At 38.0% G+C, this 22097-nt stretch overlaps 1 protein-coding gene across 4 annotated transcripts in view; it reads right to left on the bottom strand.

The window, feature by feature from the left end:
* The window catches only part of GALNT1 (polypeptide N-acetylgalactosaminyltransferase 1), a 127927-nt gene that overhangs the window by 45302 nt on the left and 60528 nt on the right, over window positions 1-22097 (bottom strand). For all 4 annotated transcript variants that reach the window (XM_068563679.1, XM_068563676.1, XM_068563678.1 and 1 more), the window contains one exon: window positions 13078-13252. In XM_068563679.1, the coding sequence (XP_068419780.1) occupies window positions 13078-13252 (175 nt within the window). The remainder of the gene's footprint in view (window positions 1-13077; window positions 13253-22097) is intronic.

Here is a 22097-nt window from a genome sequence, read left to right as displayed (position 1 = left end):
GGTGACCAAAGGTCAGAGAGAGATTAAACTCCACATCCACATTCCCAGCCTTATTTTTCTTTCTCCCTCCTCTCCTACCCTAGCAAGTTTGAGTTTGAGAAGCACTAGATTGGAGTAATGAGTCTCTGGGAGGTGGGATGTCTGCAGAGATCAGAATTAGCTGAGCATCTTTATTTAGGTTTTTATTTTGATCAAAGGACATGTACATGCTTAAAAAATAAGCTGTCAAAAGCTTGTTTAAAAAGGCTGTACAACAGAAACTAACACAGTATTGTGAAGCAATTATACTCCAATAAAGATCTATTTTAAAAAAGGCTGTTCCCTCACCTCTTTGCCACTTCTCCCTTCCCATAGAGCAGACATAATTCTAAGTACTATATCTGCATTTTTACTTGATTTTTCCCTAGTTGTAGATATTATGTATTGACTTCTTACTACAGAATATGAGGATTTATCTCACTCCTATCTCCCCCAACACATACACTTGCTAGTCTCTCAGTCTCCCAAATTATATTATAAATTTGGATATATCACTACTGAATGTATATTAGAGCTATGTAAAATGCTATTCATAGCTGAGTCATATATTATGAATAATATTCCTCTTTCTGCACAACATTCCCCTCCATTTCACCCTGGATTATCCCCCCACTCGTCCTTAGTTTTCTATGTATTTGTCACTAATTCAAACCCACACTCTCTACAAACTGTCTAAAAGTCTCTTAAGGTGTTCAGAAGCACCAACTATCAGTATAGTATCAGTGGAATCTTCTTAAAGCAATCTCTCCTGAGGTTTTCTGGGCTGCCTCCCTCCATGCTTGCACCACTGTCATCTGGGGCTCTCCCTTCGCCACCTGCCCCCCAGCCCCGCCCGGGATTCTGTTCTCTCTCTGCACACTGGATTTCCTCTCTTCTATACAGCATGTCTTTCTCTTAGTTTTACTCCTTTGTTTTGGCAGAGAGCACAGACTGAGAAAGGATGAGGGGAGATGGCAGGTGTTTCAGACTACACCATCACTTCCATAGTGGGCTGATGCTATTAATGGGAGTGAGTTATATACTAGAGTAGATTGAAAATCCCATTTTTATAATTTTTAAACAATGAGCAAAAAACACGAGTGGTTTCATTTATGTCCCTATATACAATACTAATTAAAAGACGTCCTGCATAATGAGTACTCATTTTATAAGCGAGTGAGAGGATTACTGAATAAACTCTAATGCATGAAATTCACTATGTGGTCTGAGAGTTAGCTTGAGTGCCTGCCTGAGTGACTCAGCAGTGTTTCAGGAAATAAAGACATTAATAAGTTTGCTTAGGATAGTGTTCAACTCAGCAAGACTAGGCTTACCAGAGAAATCAATCCACACAAATACCTAAAAATTCAGGAATACAGAACAACAGAGTTCCCTTGATAATTATTATTTCTATGATTTTTCAACAGTTAAAGTCCCACTGTACTTATCCTAACCCTCTTAGGGAGTGAAATGGCATTAAGAGTTTTATATGCATTATCCCACTTTATCCTTACAACAACCCTAAGACAGAAGTATTATTCTCCCAATTTTAAAGATGGGAAAACTGAGGCTTACAGAAATGAAGTAGCTTGATTCCAAATCAAGGTGAATATGCACAAATAACCTAATCCTCATCTCCATGTCCCTTTGAGTATGATTTTCAGAGTATTCTTTGTCACCCACCAAATTTACCTGACACTACCATTTATCAACGACAAGTTAAAACACTGTCTGGCAATGTTACATAATTTCTCCTCCATGTACTCTCATTCAGGCAAGATCAATGAAGATCTAACCATAAAAGTGATGGCCAAGCACACTGACTAAGATTACATGTTTTATCATTGACACATTTCACTTGAGTCACTTCTTGACCATACTTTTGCATAAATTATTTAAGCTCCCCAAGCTGAGTTTACCAATCTGTAAACTGGGCATACTACTACCATTTTGCTCAACTGTTTAAATAGGATAATGTGTATAGTCCTGGGTACATAATAAACACTCAATAAGTGGTATTATTATTACTTTTTAAGCATCTGAGACTAATTATATAGGATGGAATTGCCAAATTAGGTGCTTTGAATTTGTATTAATCTCCTTCCCTAAGATTATACGTTACAAAGATCATTCCTTGACTCTTAATTCTATTGAACTCTTCTTGACACTGGAACAATGTTATTCTTTCCTCCAGTTGCCTTCAGAAATGTGCCCCTGGAGACGCTACAAGGCAGTAAAGGTTCTGGCACAGGGTGATCCGGACACTCCAGCTATACTACCAGTTAACCCTACAGCTTAGAACCACCAAGGCTTTTCTGGATTCAGATAAGGGGGTGAAAAAGCTGCTCTCTAGGGGCTGTCCCACACTACTCCTCCTTCCACCTCTGGGAATCGGTCTGAAAACCACCTGCTGGCCAGTTTTGTCCATCTCAATGTAGGGATATTTAAATATTAGGCTGACAGTTCTCATTTCACATTTCATTGTGAATACACTTCAGAAGCCAGACAGTGATGAGTGAAAAAGAGTGAGGATGGAAAAGCATGCTTGGAGTAAGCTTTTCCTGAGAACTGCACTGGTACCCGGAGCTCATTCTCCCTGAACAGAGGCCTTCTCTGCATCCTAGGCCAGTGAGTATTCAAAGCACTACAGAGCCTCCCAGCAGCTCTTGTTACTGTCCAGATTGTACAGGTACGGATCCCGAGGTACGGAAAGGTGAATAACTTGTCCAAAGCCACACAGCCAATAAAGGCAGATCCAGACTTTGCCAGCATCAAGACATTAATGAGAAATTCATCTAGATACAATTCAAAAAAGGAGAAAAAATAAGAGTATAGATTAAGAAGCTCTAGTATATGCACACGAGCAGTTCCAGAAGAACAGACCAGAGGGAATGGTGACACAGCAAAATTTGAGATTATAACTAGAAATGTTCTAGAAGTGAAGAACATGAATGCTCAGATCAAAAGTACACTATGTACACTGAGTATGTAGATGAATTCACACCTTGACAGACATTACAGTGTGCCCAGATCTCACCACTAAAGGAATAAAAATAAAATGTGAAGTTTCCAAACCAAGAGAGAGAAAAACATGAATACTAAAAATTTTATCAACTGAAACTGTATCAATTAGCAATGCAGGAAAGGAAGAAAAAAAAATGATGGTAAACAGAAAACAAGATTTATTAGATGGAACTTTATAAAGCTGTCATTTTCATAGGTCAAAAATGAATATCAATTTCATATGGTTCAACCTAAAAGAAATAAGTCTAAATATATCAACAGTCACAATAAATATACATGCATCAAACTCAACTATTAGAAACAAAGATTATATGATTTAAAAATACAAAATTCAGCCATTTAGTAGAGATACACCTAAAACAAAAACCATACAGATGGCTGAAAGTAAAAAAACAGAAAAAGAAAAAAGACATACCAGGAAAATGTTAGACTAAAAGTGATGTAACAATATCAAAATCAGGCGGAAGAAAGTCAATAAAGATACACGAACATTGAGTTTAAAAAACACACATGCGTGCATGCGCGCGCGCACGCACGCACACACACACACACAGAGTAAATTGTCTTAAATGCATCCAACGATGCAGCCTTGAAAAGTAAACTAATAGAATGAGTTAGGGAAATTGTCAAATCCACAATCATAGTGGGAGTTCTTTTTTTATACAAATTAATCAGAATCTAATAGAGTATGCACACTAAAACAGACAAAAACAAAAGTAACAGGCAACCAGACCATGTTATTTTCAACAGCAGAGGAAACATTTAAAAAAACCTGCACACTTTCTAGATCACAAAGGTTTCAACACATTTCAAAAAGACAATCCTGGGGCTTCCCTGGTGGCGCAGTGGTTGAGAATCTGCCTGCCAATGCAGGGGACACGGGTTCGAGCCCTGGTCTGGGAAGATCCCACATGCCACGGAGCAACTGGGCCCGTGAGCCACAATTACTGAGCCTGTGCGTCTGGAGCCCGTGCTCGGCAACAAGAGAGGCCGCGATGGTGAGAGGCCCGCGCACCGCGATGAAGAGTGGTCCCCACTTGCCGCAACTAGAGAAAGCCCTCGCACAGAAACGAAGACTCAACACAGTCATAAATAAATAAATAAATAAATAAAGAACGTGAATTTCTTAAAAAAAAAAAAAAAAAAAGACAATCCTTACTGATCATTAATCTAGGAATCAATAACAAAAATGAGAAAATCAAAAGGCAAAAAGAAATGTAAACAGAAATTTAAAAATGTACTTCTAAGTCATCCTGGGTTGAATAGAAATCAAATGGAAATTACAAACTACTTGTAAATGAATTAGGATGAAAGTACTACACATAAAACTAGCAGGGTGCACTGACATGATTCACAGATGTAAATTTAGAGTCTTTAATGAATTTATTAGAAAACAAAAATATTTTAAATTAACAGGTTAAGCATTTAACTAAGGAAGTGAGAAAACAGATTAAACACAAAATAGAAGACAAGATAATTACATAGAAAACAAGTTTTTAAAAACTGGATAAACAAAAGGAAAAGCTACTCCTCTTTTAAACTTAAAAACTGCAAACCACTAGCAAGACTGACTAAGGAAAAAAGAGAAAAGAAACAAACAATATTAGAAATGAGAATAGACACATAATTATAGATCTAGTGAAAATGTTTTAAAAGCATCAGGTACTGAAGATAATGCTATGAACAAATAACAAAAAACCCAAGCCTTCCAGGTCATCGTGAATTACCCAAATTCTAATTGCGATTTGGCTAACTAAAGCTCATAATCTCTAAACCTTTCCACTGTGCTCTCTGGAATTCATGGTTACTGTCATTAGCAAAGTTCCCAAATATTCACAATCTCTTCTCTGAATATTCCCTTCATATTCTACACTAATTAAAATATCACCAAGAATACTGCCTCCTGAGTGGTCTTTCAAGAGAAGGCTGGCTTTTCTTCAACATCCCTTGAACCACTGAGTCTGGAAGTGGGGGCAAGTATCTCCCTTGTTCCTCATCGCTATTTCAAGACTTATGTTTCTCCCTCTTCCCTAAGAAGCCTCAGGTCCTTTAAAGAAGGTGCTATCAGAAGTTGCCAACCCATCCTTGGTACAGTCATCTGTCACCTTCCCTACCAGTTCCATCACTAGTCTTGTCATCACGTTATCAGTCATTTTAGTTTCCATGCAGTCGATTTATCAATACTTGGCCTCTCAGATCTTTGCTCTGCTCTGTTCTCCTCCACCATATATCATCCACTTACTTTCATGCTATACCCTTAGACCACAGCATTATTGATAATCTCCATTTAAGCATCCCAATCTCTGGTCACCATTGCTCCTTCCACCTCCCATCCCCACTCCCTCCCCCTGACATCCTGGCTTGTTCCAACTCAGTTACTCCAATAATCCCAGATCCTTAGCTTTCTTCACTGGGATCTCAAATCCAGACCCTTCCATCCTTTTACTTTCTGTGACCCTCTTCATGTTTTCCAGGACTCTTTATTATAATCACTGTCTTGTATCTCCCTATTCTATCTCACTTGCTTGGCAATATCCCAATAGCTAAATCCAACTTTCCGCTGATTCTGCATCTGCACTAGGGCTGCTGAATATGGCTAAAGAAAACATATGAGCATGCTGAATGGTCTCATTTTCAGTTTACAAACACAAACCTCAAGGAGGCTCTCAGCACTATCCAGTACTCCCACTACATTTCCTGGTTAACCCCTGCAAACTGTTCCACATCTCCTGAGATTCCCAATACCTTTCCTACCCTCCTCACTCACAGGTGTTAACCTTGTTTCTAATTTCACTGAAAAAAGCCATCAGATGAGGATTTCCATACTCCCATCAACACACTGACCATCCTCTAGACATCTGTGATCATGAACATTGTGCCTTTTCCCCATTATACAATGTCTGCATTATCCCTGTTCCTGTCTGAAGCCAACTACATTCCTTCTCACCTACTCAAGTGGAATGCTCTTGCTATAATACTCCCCTCTCAAACTTTCCCTCAATGGGATCATTTCTATCAACATACAACCATATTGTACTATATGCCATATTACAGAAGAAAAAGAAAATGTCTCCCTTGATTGCACAATCTCCCCAGCTAACTGCCCCATTTCTCTTTTTCCAACAATTACACCTCAAAAGCACTGCTATACTTGCTGTCTCCACTGCTTCCCTCCCACATTGTTTCTCCCACTCTTTTTTCAAGTTGATTTTATGGGAAGCATAACAGAGTGCAAAAAACATAAATTTAGAGCAAATGAGATATCACAAGCAAATGCTCATGTAATCATGACTCAGGTGAAGAAATAGAACACAGCCAGCACCTCATTAAGTCCCTCTTGCTCCCAATATCTTTTCTTTCCTGTCGAAAGCACTATTTAGTTTCTCAGTATATACCTTTTGGATTCAGCAGATGCCTCTAGATAAAAAGTAGCCTCCAAATTCTATGCTCATTTCTCTGGGTTTCCATCTTCTCCCAGATGTTGGCTCTGTAATTTTTCACTACCTTCTAAGCTGTGCTTTCTAACCTCTGGATGTTTTCAAGAGGATGATTTTTCTAACTCTCTAGATGTTCTCATTTGGAGAGTTGGTCCAGATCACCAAGGCCACCATTAAAGAAATGGAAAAGTCTCCCCATTCTTTTAAACCACGGTTTCATTGCCTATCACTCCATACAAACAATCCTGTCCAACAGCCTCTCCACACACTGGAACCGTCGGTCAGTTTAGAGATCTCAACTTAACCTCTCAGCAGCATTTAACACAGCTGGCCACTTCCCCCTTGAAACATTACCTCACCCCTCCTCAGCCTCTTGCTAGATCTCCCTCCTGTTCTCAATCTTCAAAGGCTGGAACATTAGCTCCCTAACCCCTTTTTCACCTCATCCACTCCAGTGGCTGTCAACCAGTCCCGTGACTTTAAATTCTCTTATCCCTTAATGACTCCAGCTTCAATCCCTCCCCTGAACTCCAAGATTTTATAAATATGTGCTAACAATTCTTGATCTCTATTCCCATATTTCTCCTCTCCTTTCCATCTTGGCAAGTATGACTTTAATTCAGATAGCTAATCAGGCCTAAATTCTTAACTTTTCCTTTTTTCTTTTACTCCACATCCAACCTGTCAGCATTCTGATAGCTTCCATCTTAAACATACAATCAGAATTTGAAAACTTCTTCACCTGTGCCAGCCTCATCCATGCCACTATTATATCTCACTCATGCCACTACTATCCTCTGCGTGAATATGCAGAGCAATGTAATCTCTCAGCCACTGCAGCTGGAAAATGTAAACTGGTGAAACCACAGTGGGAGCAATTTTTAAAAACGTCAAATGAAATTAAAAAGTGCATTCCTCTCAACACAATTATTTCGCATCTCTGTGCAACTGACCATAACACATGGTAACAAATACATTTTACGTCATCGTAAAACATACATTCTGAAACAATGATTAATGAAAAAAAACTTTTATTACATGAGATACACTCCGATATCTTCTATTTCACTAATTAAAATGCTAACAGGTATTCACATTGTGTATGAAATACCATGAAAAAAAACTTGAGGCCTGAGGTCTTCTAAATTGATCTCATGATCCATTTAATGACTAAGGGGTCATGACCGACAATTTGGAAAGCACTGCTCCACAGAAAACTGTTACATCTGTACAAGAGAATACATGCTTGTTTAAAAAGGATATTTATAGACATTCTGTAACTGTAAAGTATATACATCTAAATAAGCAAAAGCAAAATAGATAAATTATGGTGTATATTCCCACAATGGACTTCTACAAAGCAGTTAAAATGAATGACCTAGAACTACATGTAATGACATGGCCAAATTTCAAAATCAATGCTTGAACAATTTTAAAGTTGCAGAAGAATATGTGCATATGCTATGCTAGAATTTGTTGTTAAAAATATGAAACTATATATTGTTTAGGTAGATAGATAATAGATAGATAGATAGATAGATAGATAGATAGATAGATAGATAGATAGAAACATGCACAGTAATGATAAATGCAAAAATCAGACCTATGGTTAGAGAGGAATGGAATACAACTGGGGAATAACAACACTACTGAAAACATCTAAAAGACTATAAAACCGTAAGTCTTAAAAATTATAAGCACAGCAACTCCCAGAAGTTTATCCAAATCATCTAGAGAAGCTTATCTAACATGAGAAAATAAACAGAATTCTACTAAATACATGATTTTAATCTGTTTCCAGAATTTCATCTAACATTAAAAGGAATAGTTAAGAAAATGAGAAAAAAATAACCTTCAGCAATTAGGCAGAGAAAGAAGGGAATTAGAAGTCAGAAGACCTGGATTCAAACCTGATTCAATTGTCCTGGGCTACAGCAATCTCTCTGAGGCACTTAACAGCAGCCTGCCTCATAGGACTGATAATTTTTTAAACCAAAGTTAAAATTACTTTAAAAACTAGAAAGATTAAAATGCTACTGTTATACTAAACATCTCACAAATATTTCTGTGAATAAAAAAGTTAAGTTGCAGGGTTTTGTGTCTGTATCTTTAAGTCAGAAAACAACAGCAACGACTTAGTAATTAAAAATTTAACAAATAAAAAATTCAAGAGAATAGCTGAAAGGTAGCCTAGCACTTCTCCCTGGAAGTAGAACAGAAAGACGAGAAAAGATAAAAATAAAAGGGACTAAGAGAATCAATGCAAGCAGTCCAAAGCCTGGCTAATAGGAGTTTCAATGATAGAAAACAGACTGATGGGACATATAATAGGCCTGTCTAATAGGTCACAACTTACTTGACTTCAAGGATATTGGTACAAAACGCCTTTAACCTACCAATCTACAGGGACGAGAGGAAACAGAGGAACACAATCAATGGCACCAGCAATCAGCAAAATGCAGACTCAGGAAAGATACAAGACGCTCCACCTGGTATTCAAATAATAAACTGTAAGGGAAAAAAGAAGACGGAACCTACAGACTAAGAGAGACTTGAGATAGATATCTACGAGTTGCAATGTGTGCATCTTATTTGCATCCCGATACAAACACTCTTAAAAAAGGAAAATATATGACATAACTAGGGAAATTTAACTGGATATTTCATGTTATCAAGGAATCGCTGTTAATACTTTTTTTAGGTATGAAAAACGGTATCATGATTTTTCCCTTTCCTTTTTTTTTGTTCTATGAGTCCTATCTTTCAGAGACAAATATTGTAATATTTGCAAATGGTAGGTCTTTGCCTGAGGTTGGGGAATCTGCTTCTAATCTCACGCACCTGGTTGATCCCCAAAATCCACAAACCATGTGGGCTTCTCCACAGGGCCATTCCTGTCATGTCAGCTGGCTTACCCCAGAGTCAACGATCCAAGTGAGAATAAAAGACCAAATTGGAAACCATAGTGTATTTTATAACCCAATCCTGAAAATGACACTCCATCACTTGTACGGTGTTCTGCTGGTCATACAGACCAACCGTAGCACAACATAAGAAGAGACCACACAGAAGTGTAAATACCAGGAGAAGGAGATTGTTGCAGGACATCTTAGAGGGTATAAAAGAGAACTTTTAGGAACTGTTGAAGCAAGGTGATGAATACATTAGGGTTCATACTATTATCTCTATTTTTGTATATATTTGAAAATTTCCATAATAAAAAGTTTTTCAAAACTTTTTTTTTTTTAAAAAAAGGATAAAAGCACAGAAATGGAACAAGAAGGCAAAAAAATGGCTATTCAGCGGTAGTAGTGACTTTGTGCCACCTCATGAAGCAGCCCTGTCCCACAGAGACCCAATGGTTGGCCAGAAGGGCTGCGTATTAGCAGCTGGACTAGCAATCCAGCACAAAGCAGGGTTTTTTCAAGTCTGAGAAGTCCTCATCAAGCCCCAAATTTGGTGCACAAGCATACATATCACACCGTTTAAACACTCATCTTTATATCATGAAGTTGTTCACTGTGCAAAAACTAGTGTTTATAATATATTTAATATACTTATAAGCTACTCATTAATAAAAGTATCTTCAAGAACCATGTAAAAGATTTTTAAAAATAAACAATAAAATGTGTTGAGAGTGGTGATGTATTTAGGGGAATTATTAAAAGCGCAGAAACAACTCTACTATAAACAATAATATTTAAGGTTCTTTTTAATGCACACATCACTGAATTTAACTGAGACTTCCTTGAGGAGTCTAGCTTTCTTCAATAATTCTTAAGTTACTCAGGAAAGTACACAGTTTGTGAAAATCTAAGTTTACAACGAAGCTTCTCTTGACTGATGTCCACTGAACCAATTTGCTGGATGAATACTCTATATCCCCTCAGTTTAATTTTTACATGCACAATATTCAATGGCTACCTTATTATGACTTGTTCATAGCTGTGCCATGTAATAAACTATGATTACCTTTGCCTTCTCTGAACAACTTTACAAAATTTTCCCTGGATTTAATGATTGTTTAATTTTTTTTCTTGCAATGGTTTTCTATGTACTTATTACTAATTCAATCCCAAATTCTCCATCAATTGTCTAAATCTCTCCAAGACATTCAGCCTTCTCAGGTACGACTTCAACAACGTCTCCTTGACGTCTCTCCTGGTGAGCATTTTCTGAGCTGCTCCCACCCGGGCTGGCTGCCTCTCTGCCTGCACAACTCTCACCCGTGGCTGTCCTTACACCATCTTCCAGAGATTCCCACCATCTCTCGCACATCAGATCTCCTGTCTTCCACATCCTGTGTCAACCTTTTCCTTGATTTAAGTCCTCTTTTGGTGGAGCACAAGCCAGTAACTTCCCAAGAAAAGATATGTGGCGGCAGTTCAATGTTTTGAGACCTTGCATTCCCAAAATGTCCTTATTTAACCTGTGCACTTTATTGTTAATTTGGATGCACACAGAATTCTAGGTTGGCAGTTATTTTCCTTTAGAATTTTGCTCCTTTGTTTCCAGAGTTGCTGCTGAGAAGTTTGAAGATATTCTGATAAATAATCCTTTGATTGTGATCTGCTTTCTTCTCAAGAGAAACTTATAAGAGGTCTTTTTCAGGGAACGATTGCCAGTGTTCTGAAAGTCACAATGCCTTGGGGGTGCAGTCTGTTTTCATCTGTTGTCCTGAAAACTTAATGGTCTTTCAATCCAAAACCTGTACAGTCCAGTTCTGGAAAATCTGGTGGATAAATTTTCTCCTTCCCACCTGCCTACCCCTCTCCTCACTTTTTTTGTTGTTCTCTTTGAGACTCCTATTAATCAAATATTGGTCCTCATTGATAGTCAATTCAATTTCATATGCTTTTACTATTGTCCATCTCTTTGATCTATTTGTATGGAAGATTTCCTCCCAACCTGCTACTGAGTTTTGTTTTGTTTTAATTCCCAAAAGCTCTTTTTGGTTCTCTCAGTCTATTTTTTGAATGGTATCCTATTCTTGTTTTATGGTTGTAATATGTTTTCTTATTTCATTGGGATTACTAATTATTTCTTTTTAAGTTTTCTTCCCCCTGAATAGTCAGTCTTTGCTTCCTCCAAGTTGCTTAAAGTTTTGAATTATACTTTACATGTTTGAGGGTTTCCTGTGATGTCTAGTATTCCTTGGCCATCTATTACTAAAAATGGAAGGCCAAAAAACTGAATATAAGCTCTGAATATTTAAGTGAGGCTTAGTGACTATGAGTATCCTCCACTGGAGTGACCAGGCTATGCTATTAAGTTGGAGAATCTCTGATGTCAGTGTTTGCAGTTGTTTTGCTTTTCTCTAGGGCTAGTCCAATTCTGCTGAAAAAGATCCTCCAATCTCCTGCCTGGAGGGATAAAGCCTGGCTGCTGGCATTAATGGGAGCCATAGAGGGCAAGGTGGCTAGGGGGTCTCAACAGCTAGAATGTATATGTTCACTTGATCTACCTTTCTCTGTACAGTTCCCTTGCTTTTAACTGGGCCTGTTGTCCTCTAGTCCAGATACCTTGTATTACCTTCTTCGTATGGCACAACTGGGCCTTCTATTGCTGGTAGGAGTGTAAGTTGGTACAACCATCTTGGAAAAATGTTTGGCAGCCCGTGCTAAAGCTGCTTAAGTGTATACCCTATTCCTTTCCCCAATACGTATACCAAATAGAAATGAGAGCTTAAGTCTTCCTAAAATGTGCACAGAAATGTCACCATAGCCTTTATTCACAATGGTCAAAAAGTGGAAACAACACAAATATCTATCAACATGTAAATAAACTATGGTATATTCACATAACAAACCACAACACTGCAATGGACAAGAATAAGTTTCTGATATATGCAACAATATGGATCTCAGAGACACCAAAGAATATAAACAGTATGGGTCCATTTATAAACAGTTCAAAGAAGGACAAAGCTAATCTATGTTTAGAGATCAAAACAATGGCTGCCCCTGGTGGTTGGAGTATTGACTGGAAAGGAACACAAGAGAACTTTCAGGGGTGATGGAAATGTTCTATAACTTGATTTGGATGATGGTTAGACAGGTACATACATATGTAAAAATTCAGTAATCTGTATGCTTATGACTGTATACTTCACCATTTTAAGTTACACACAACTTAAAAGAATCTTGTAAAAAATTAATTATATACACCAAGGGGGGAAAGTGGCGGGGGTGGGTGGGTGGGATGAACTGGGAGATTGGGACTGACATATATACACTAATATATATATAAAACAGATAACTAATAAGAACCTGCTGTATAAAAAAATAAAATAAAATTCAAATAAAAAAAATTAATTATATAAATGTTTTGTTAATAATGAAGTTTAAAATCCCTACTAATCTATCAAGATAAACAATTATCTTCCAAAGCCTAAAATATATAGTCCCAATGATCACTAGAACTTGAGGTATTATTTTATCAGCATTTAACTATTTAAGTGGGGGGGGGGGGGTAAGTAGTAACTTAGTGATGTAACGATCACTTTAAGAACAGTCAACACTAAAGTGCAATTTATTGGGAATTCATAACATACTTTTCATTCATATTAAATACAATTAGGACCACACTAGGTACTTACCCTTCTAACCTAACATCTGGTAAAGATCTGTTGAGTGCAATCATCTCACTTGCCATTAAATTGAACTGATTGATTTTAAACATCTCTTTCATCTTTTCTTGATCCTCTTTAGGAATGATGACTGGTTTCCCCATTTCTCCAGGACCTTCATGAGGCTTTTGTACTGGCTCTAGAACTAAGAATAAGGAGGAAACTTAACTAACATTAATTGTATAACAATTGATTCATGTTTCTGTTTAATAACATTTGAGTTTAAACTATGCCCTCAACAACCAGAGCCATTTCTGAGACCATCCTCTCCCAGTCTGTGACACGACCTAGGGGCTGCCTTGTCCTCCGCTTCCACGCCTCGTCCTGACTCAAGACCTCCTCACTTTGCACCACTCACCTGAACCACTTCATGGCCTTGGCACTCCCATCTCGGATATCCTTACCACATTAATCTCCCTAAAGCATAGCCTTCATTGTGTTATTCTCATGGTCTCCTAGAGGCCAATCTCTTTAATAGGAAATTTAATCTAACTTCCCAAACCCACCACCTGCTGGGCTCTCCACCTCCCACCCCCCGGATCCTCATCCTCCAGTTAAACAGCACCCACTACTTTCCTCCATGTGCCTCATGTCTTCTTGCGTTGGTGCCTTTCCTCACACTGGCCCCCTCCCTTGGCACCTCCTTCCTACCTCTACCTCTAGCAATACCAAACTCACACTTGTCCTTCAAGGCCCAGCTAAAACAGCTTCTCTCCTGCAGCTTTTCTGCATCTCTCTAGAGTGATCATTTACTACTCTTGACTACTACATCATTTTGTCCAGGGCTCTATGTCTCTAATCAATAGTTCTCTCTTATTATGATCGCTAAACCTGCCTACGACACCCTCCCCTAACTAGATTATGATCTCTTTTTTAGCTGGAGTTTTTTGTTCATTCACGTACCTTCTGTGGAGTTTAGCAGTGTTATATAGGCATTTTATAACTACATGCTAAATTAATATGTGAGTAAAAGTGTTATTCAAAATAAGTCAAAATGAAATCCTAGAACTGACAATAGTAGACATTATAATAAGCATTATGCAAGGTGGAGCATCAAGAAATATAATTCTTGAGAATTTCTTTTATTTTGAATTTCTTTTATGCTTTGAGCTTTTTATTTGTTCAAACATTCATTGTAAACTTTTTTCCTTTATTGCACTTAAGTGAGAAAATACAGCCTTCCAACAATAAATATTTAATGAGCACCTACATCATAGCAGCCACTGTGCCAGGCACTGAGGATCAGTGCAGACAACACATTACATGTTCTCTACCCTCATGTGGCTTAAACTTCCTACCTTTTGAAAGGTATTAACATTTCCTTTGTGGGCTAGAAAAATGCTTCATTTTTAAAAATGCTAAGTGGAATGTGTTAAAACTATGTATTCCATATATGTAGATTACATATTTGAAATATATCTAGTAAATAACCTTATTAATGAAAAAAAAAGAAATATAATTCTAATCAGAAGTAATGTTATCTCGTAATATATAGTTGTCCCTCAGTATCCATGGGGGACTGGTTCCAAGACACCCCCCTCACCCCGCCCTGCGGATACCAAAATCCACAGACGCACAAGTCCCTTATATAAAAAGTTGTGGTACGGTCAGGCCTCTATATAACCCATGGATATGGAGGACCGGCTATATCAGTAAAAAGAATAATATTCCTGATCAGCAATTCCCAAATCTTGTTCCTTGCTATATGCTTTTGAGATGTTGAAAAGTGTTCCAAGAAAAATATGTTCTAGAATATATTAAATTTGAAAAAAAATTGTTAAACTTCCCATCTAAGAGGGATGGGTAGAAAATGAGGTGAGGATAAGAATGGGATGAAAATATCTGTTTTGTACATTACTTGTTTATTTTTAAAGCTGAAAGTTTTATTCTCCTACAGTTTGTTTTTTAGGCATCCCCGAAAGTCTCTGGACAAAAATGAAGATATCAAGGCAGTAGACAAACCAGCTCATTTCAGCCAAGCTTCATCTGCCCAAGAACAGCTCTAGTTGGTAAAGCTGACCTATAGGATGACTGTTCAGATGGGGTACAAAGGAACCTACCAATACCAGAGCTGCAGAATATTATTCACTGTGTCCTCAAAAACTCTGTCTAGAATATAAAATCTATTCTAGAGGACTATCAAGGAAAAAAATGGTGGATAATAACTTTCCCCATTCTCAGAATGAACTGTGATTCCAGGAAGAAAGTTAAAATATTAGGAAATAACTTAAATTATAGGAAACTCTTATAACACAATTTTTAAAAACAAATCCCGCCTAATTTTTGTCAAGTAAGCTCTTTAAATATAAGAATTAAAAATTTTCAGTGACAAAAATTTCCAATGCCAAGTGTAATAAAAACTGTAAGTACAGAAGTATAATGCCCATATAAGCTTTTAAAACTTTAAATATCATAAATTATAAAACTCTCAGAGTCAATTCTTACTTACCTGTCTCTGAAAATAAAGAGTAATTAACAGATTTGGGGGTTGGGACATTCACGGGTCAATATAAAGCAGCGGAGTTCTAGAGGTAACAGTTATTTTATCTGCATGGCACAGATAACCTGAAGAGCAGGTGGGAGACATCTAGTGGCCCTGATTATAAATATCCTTCAGTTACCTTGCCCTATTTTAGCATAAGATGATGCTTTAAAGAAAAGTTATAATGGAAACATTTTCACACTACTCAGTTTTTTAATTGAGTATTAAGTTATACAGAACACCATCTATAACATATTTTTGCTGGGGGCAGGGTGGGGTAGATCCTGAATCTGATCAAGCCTCTGGATTTACTTACCAATTCACAGGAAATATAGGGGACAGAGGAAATGATAAAAAAAAACATTAAAGGGATGCAAATCCTGCCTGTGGGAAACTGGAGAAAACAAAAAAACCCATTTCTTCTTCTTCAACAACAACCGAAAACGGGGGGTGGGGAGGACAAAAAGAAAGAGGTATCCATGTATCTACGCCACAAGACTAGCTTTGAGTTGATAACTGTTGAAGCCAGATGATGGGTATATGGGAGATCAATTTTCTATTTTTCTCTACTTTTGTTTATGTTTGGAAATTTTCCATGAGGACTGGGGGGAGCATGAAGGAGCACTCAAGAAATTATTACTTTAAGAACCAGTAAGTATAAACTTGATTGCTTACAGCCTAAAAGACTGTATGACCAGAAAGTTAAAATCCTGCCCCATCACAGTGAAGTAAAACTCTAGCCTTGAGGTCTTAAAGAATTGCGCAAAACTGTTCAACATATAAAATCCTCCTGGCTGCAATATTTTACAAATTTGGTCACCTGGTACTTACTAATAATCTAAATATCTGGTATAATACCCACATTATATACTTTAACCTACTGATACACATGCATTCTCAGAGCCGCATTTAAAATGACCATTAATCAAAAGTTATATGACTACTGCATGACTTACAGAATCCACCACAATACTCTAATTTAGAAATTATAATATCCTGAAGAATTACACCAACCAGTAAACTAATTTTCTTTGGCAAAGATGCCAGGATAAAATGCAACTAGCTAGTGAATATTTTTACTACTAATGCACTTGCAGTATTAAAAAGCAACTAACAAAGAAGATAGTAAGCATTAACTTCCCTTGTATTCTACTTACCAGTCTTTCATGTAAATTAAAAAAGAGTTCAGTGAAACTTGTTTGAAAGCAAATGAAATGGGTTTGGATATGATCATTTCCCAAACTGAAAAACAAACTTTCGTTGCCATAACATTTTATAGGCAGATCATTTCTAAAAATCAAATCAGCTTTGACAAGGGGGTGACTAAAGTGTTATTCCAAAGTATTACGTGAGAACAAACATTTTATTATACACTTTCGTTAAACTTCATTTACATGACAATGTAGAGAAGTTTCATGTTTTAGAAAATTTAATTTTCGAAAAAACTATAGGTTCACTCTGAATGCTGCCAAGTAAGATTCACATATACAAACCACATGACATACCTATGAATGTGTTTTAATAAATCTTACAAATTTCTAATTTGTATTTTTCTCATGGAAGTGGAATAAGGAGGTATAAAGTTACATGATACCCATTTGGGGAAGATGGGGAAGATAAAAGGCTAAAATCATTTCTCCCAAACAATTTTCTTATCTTATTATACAACTATCTTTACTATTTTTATGCACTATATTTCACTTATTCCAAAATATTTTTTCCCATATTTTAACATCTCTGAAATTGGGATGTGGCTTACAATGACAACTGAAATGTTTTTGCTTTCTTAGTGTATATAATATGTATTCTAGAAACAAAGCAAATTACCTCATTTTTTTAACGTCAAAATATTATTGCATGTAACTAAATTCATTGATAACTCTCTGCTACCTCAACACCTGTCAGTTTCAACCTTCATTCCAATTTTATATTCAATTCATTTGTAATGTGTTCAAATAAAACTCTAAGCACACTAAAAGTCTGTAATAAAGAGTTTCTGAAAGCCTTTACTAACAATATTTTTAAGTTTTTAATCATCAGAAGTTTCTTCTATAAAATATGTTCTCAAACTTTTCCTACTGTTTGACAACTGAAATAATTCTAGCAGAAGCACATGAAAACTTGGATAATCAACATTTTAATAATCTGAAAATCAAGTACAGTGCTGGCACAAAGGATTAATTCCTACTTGAAATTGCATCTGTAAAAATAGTGAATAGTCTATGCAACATCCAAATCCCTAAATTGAATGAATGAGTTAATTCTAAAAAGCAGAAGAGTTGCAAAAATATTCCCAAGACATAACCCACACTAACCCTGTTTTTTCAAAGGGAATATCTAATCTAATTCTCTAGCAACAGAAGAATTTTGCCATTCTCAGTCTGGGGTATAAAATACAAGTATAAAACTATGAGAGACAACTGCTCAGGAAAATAAAATAAAACAAAACAAAACAAAACCAACCCTCTGAAACACCAAAGACTGGCCTGTTGTTACCTGACGCAGGCAAGTAACAAGTAAATGTAAGAATCCTAGAAAACTAGATATATCAACGATAATCTTATGAGCATTATCATAAGGATAATGAATCCATTTTGCTTAAAAATAGGACACCTTTTTGCACACAATAGTATAAAGAACAGAATTTGGTAAATTTTACCAAATTGGCACTGTAAAGCAGTTCAAAGAAGTTCAGAAATGAGGTCCTTACAATACTGAGACAATTGCTCTGGAGTGTTGTATCTGCTCATTGTTTTTTTTGCTTTTTTGTTTTGATTTGGTTTTTCAAATGCCATAGAAAACGAATATCCTGGAGACCTTATGTGTTCTATCAAAAGAGACCTACATTCCTCTAGGTCACTGACTGTACTTGCTAATTCCACTAAGAAGGTCCACATCCTTGGTGCCATCACCTATCAACCCTCTCCCAACAATTTTAGAGAAAGATCTGTTCAGTGGCACCACAATTCCTCAGCAGCCTTATGTTGAGAGCCTTAACAACCTTAGGCCTCGGATGCTACTTGAGACCTCTCAGCACCCACTGCACTGAAACTTCACGTCAGAGCAGATTTTTCAAACTGTTCTTGCTTAGCATCCATTGTCCCCCTTCCCTAAATCATTTCCTCGCTCTTTGCCTTCAATCCCTTAAGGCTACATGGAACACAGTTTGAAAAAGTGGATGCTCTAGGGCCCCATCTGGAACCGAGGGCCTCTCCAAGTCTCTCCCTTCAGCTATTAACTCACGTCTTGGCTTACTGCTCAGTGCTTCTCTCATCCTTCCGCTGCTCACGTCCTTCTCAGTCTGTCCCACTCAACACCCTGATGCCCCCAGGCCATTATAAAGCTTCTATCAATACATCGTCTTGTCTCAACAGGGGCCCCATCTACCAGACTTAAATCCGGCTCTTCCCCAGAGCCCACTAACCTCACAACCCTCAACAACTTTCATTCTCCGTCTCCCAGGAGGTAACGATGCTCTCTCATAGCTCTACATTGTTACTTTCAGACCATTTCTCCTTTACTTCGTACTTCTGTACTTTGTATGAAAGCTACTCCTTTTCTTTGATGCTCATGCTACTAGTGGTTTTCCAAAACTGTATTAACCTTAGAATCCTCTTCAAGGATAATCTTTTTCTTCTGGTTGATACCACACTGTCTCATCTGCTGAGAATTGGCTCTTTCAAGTATTACTTCATTCCTTTATATTTTAAACGTCTCTCTCAACATACATAAAAAATACATACATACATAGAAAACCAACTTTGGCTCCATTCCTTTCTTTTAAACTACTGTACTATCTATCTCTTTGTGTGGAAGCTTCCTAAAAGGATAAGCTACACATCAGTAATATCAAATCCACTGGCACTGAAATGGCACTTGCTAGGGTCACAAGAAACCCCCTGTTGGGAAACACATCAGAACCACTTCTTCATCTCAGGTAAAATCTCTGAACAAACATCACTCCTGGATTTCCATACCCGACTCCCTCTGTCTTCTCCTCCTACTCTGACTTCCAGAAGCCTTATTTCCCTTTGCTGACCCTCCATGATCCTCTCCAACACTGGCCTGTCTCTTCCAACATCCACACACTGCTGGGGCCCACACTGCCGCCCCCGTGCTCTACCCCAGCCACCCTCTGCTGCCGAACATCCCTCCCAACACCTCCACATGAAATGCTCCAAACACAACTCATCCTTCTGCCTTCTCACCAAAGCCACTCCGCCTCTGGGGGCCCCACGTCGTATCAATTCATCCAAAGAGGAAGACCTGAGAATCATCTTCGACTTTTCACTTTCCGTTATTACCTACATTCAGTGACTCCCCATGCTATGTAAATGCCACTATTTACAAACTTCTCATATATTTTACTTCCTCCCATCTCCAGTGTCATTTTAGTGTAGGCCCCAAGAACTTCTCCAAACCTTCCCAGCGGCCTCACAACCAGTCTCTGCTGTCTCATTCCCTGCTAGTATTGGGTGGGCCAAAAAGTTTGTTTGGTTTTTCCCATACGATGGCTCTGGTAGCGCTTAGTTGTCTTTAACTTCATTTGAAACATTTTTGTTAGATTGTACTGTGACAGCTGTCATATCAGCATGCATTAAAAAAAAAAAAAATTGGTGAATTTTTGTGTAGCCATTTTAATACTGAGGACGGAAGAAAAAAAGCAACATTTTCGGCATGTTATGCTTTATTATTACAAGAAAGGTAAAAATGCAACTGAAACACAAAAAAATATTTGTGCAGTGTATGGAGAGGGTGCTGTGACTGATCGAACGTGTCAAAAGTGGTCTGGAAGTTTCGTGCTGGACGATGCTCCAAGGTCGGGGAGACCAGTTGAAGTTGACAGGGATCAAATCGAGACATTAACTGAGAACAATCAATGTTATATCACACGGGAGACAGCCAACATACTCAAAGTACCCAAATCAAGCGCTGAAATCATTTGCACCAGCTTGGTTATGTAAATCGCTTTGATGTTCGGGTTCCATGTAAATTAAGCGGAAAAAAACCTTCTTGACCGGATTTCTGCATGAGATTCTCTGCTGAAACGTAACGAAACGTTCCGTTTTTAAAACAAATTGTGACAGACGATGAAAAGTGGATACTGTACAATAATGTGGAATGGAAGAGATCGTGGGGCAAGTGAATGAACCACCACCAATCACACCGAAGGCTGGTCTTCATCCAAAGAAGGTGATGTTGTGTATATGGTGGGATTGGAAGGGAGTCCTCTATTATGAGCCCCTTCCAGAAACCAAATGATTAATTCCAACAAGTACTGCTCCCAATTAGACCAACTGAAAGCAGCACTCGACGAAAGGGTCCAGAATTAGTCAAAAGAAAATGCATAATCTTCCATCAGGATTAACGCAAAACCACACGTTTCTTTGATGACCAGGCAAAAACTGTTACAGCTTGGCTGGGAAGTTCTGATTAATCCGCCATATTCACCAGACATTGCACCTTCAGATTTCCATTTATTTCGGTCTTTACAAAAGTCTCTTAATGGAAAAAATTTCAATCCCCTGGAAGACTGTAAAAGGCACCTGAAACACTTCTTTGCTCAGAAAGATAAAAAGTTTTAGGAAGATGGAATTATGAAGTTGCCTGAAAAATGGCAGAAGGTAGTGGTACAAAACTGTGAATATGTTGTTCAATAAAGTTCTTGGTGAAAATGAAAAATGTGTCTTTTATTTTTATTTAAAAACCGAAGGAACTCGTCTTTTAAACACCAAGCCAATACATCAGCCACGTGACCACCAAGCTTCCTTCTGAAAGTCTGGATCCCATCAGGTTACTTATTCCCTTGTTTAAAATCCTTCAGTGGGACTTCCCTGGTGGTCCAGTGGTAAACAATCTGCCTTACAATGCAGGCGACAAAGGTTCCATCCCTGGTCAGGGAACTAAGATCCCACATGCTGCAAGGCAACTAAGCCCGCAAGCCACAACTACTGAGCTCGCGGGCCTCAACTAGAGAGCCTGCATGCCACAAACTACAGAGCCCACGCGCCTTGGAGCCTGCGCACCACAACTAGAGAGAAGCCCGTGCGCCGCAACAAAGAGCCCGTGTGCCGCAACAAAAGATCCCGCGTGCCGCAACTAAGACCTGACGCAGCCAAAAAAATCCTTCAATGTCATGCCTCACCTACAGGATTCAGTCCAAAACCCTTAGCATGTCATAAAAGGCCTCCTGTGATGTGGCCTCTGCTAACCTCCCAGCTTCATCCCGTGCTCTTTCCTCACATTCTCCTATCCATCAACTCTGTCTCTCACTTGCTTATCTTGCACATGCTTCTCTCCTTTGCTTGGAAGGTATTCCCCTCACCCATCAAACCTAACAAACACCTGTTCACCCTGATACTACAGCTTGAGCATTACACTTCCTTGCTGCACCTTCTCAGATGCCCCACGGTGTTCCTTCCTCCTGCTCTCATGCACATCTCTAGTAGGCTATCTAGCATATCACTACTTTACCATATTCTTTCCCTCCTGTTGGATTGGGATTCTC

This window comes from Eschrichtius robustus, chromosome 14 (assembly GCF_028021215.1).
Source record: "Eschrichtius robustus isolate mEscRob2 chromosome 14, mEscRob2.pri, whole genome shotgun sequence".
NCBI lineage: Eukaryota > Metazoa > Chordata > Mammalia > Artiodactyla > Eschrichtiidae > Eschrichtius > Eschrichtius robustus.
This window is presented reverse-complemented; position numbering and strand designations above follow the sequence as displayed.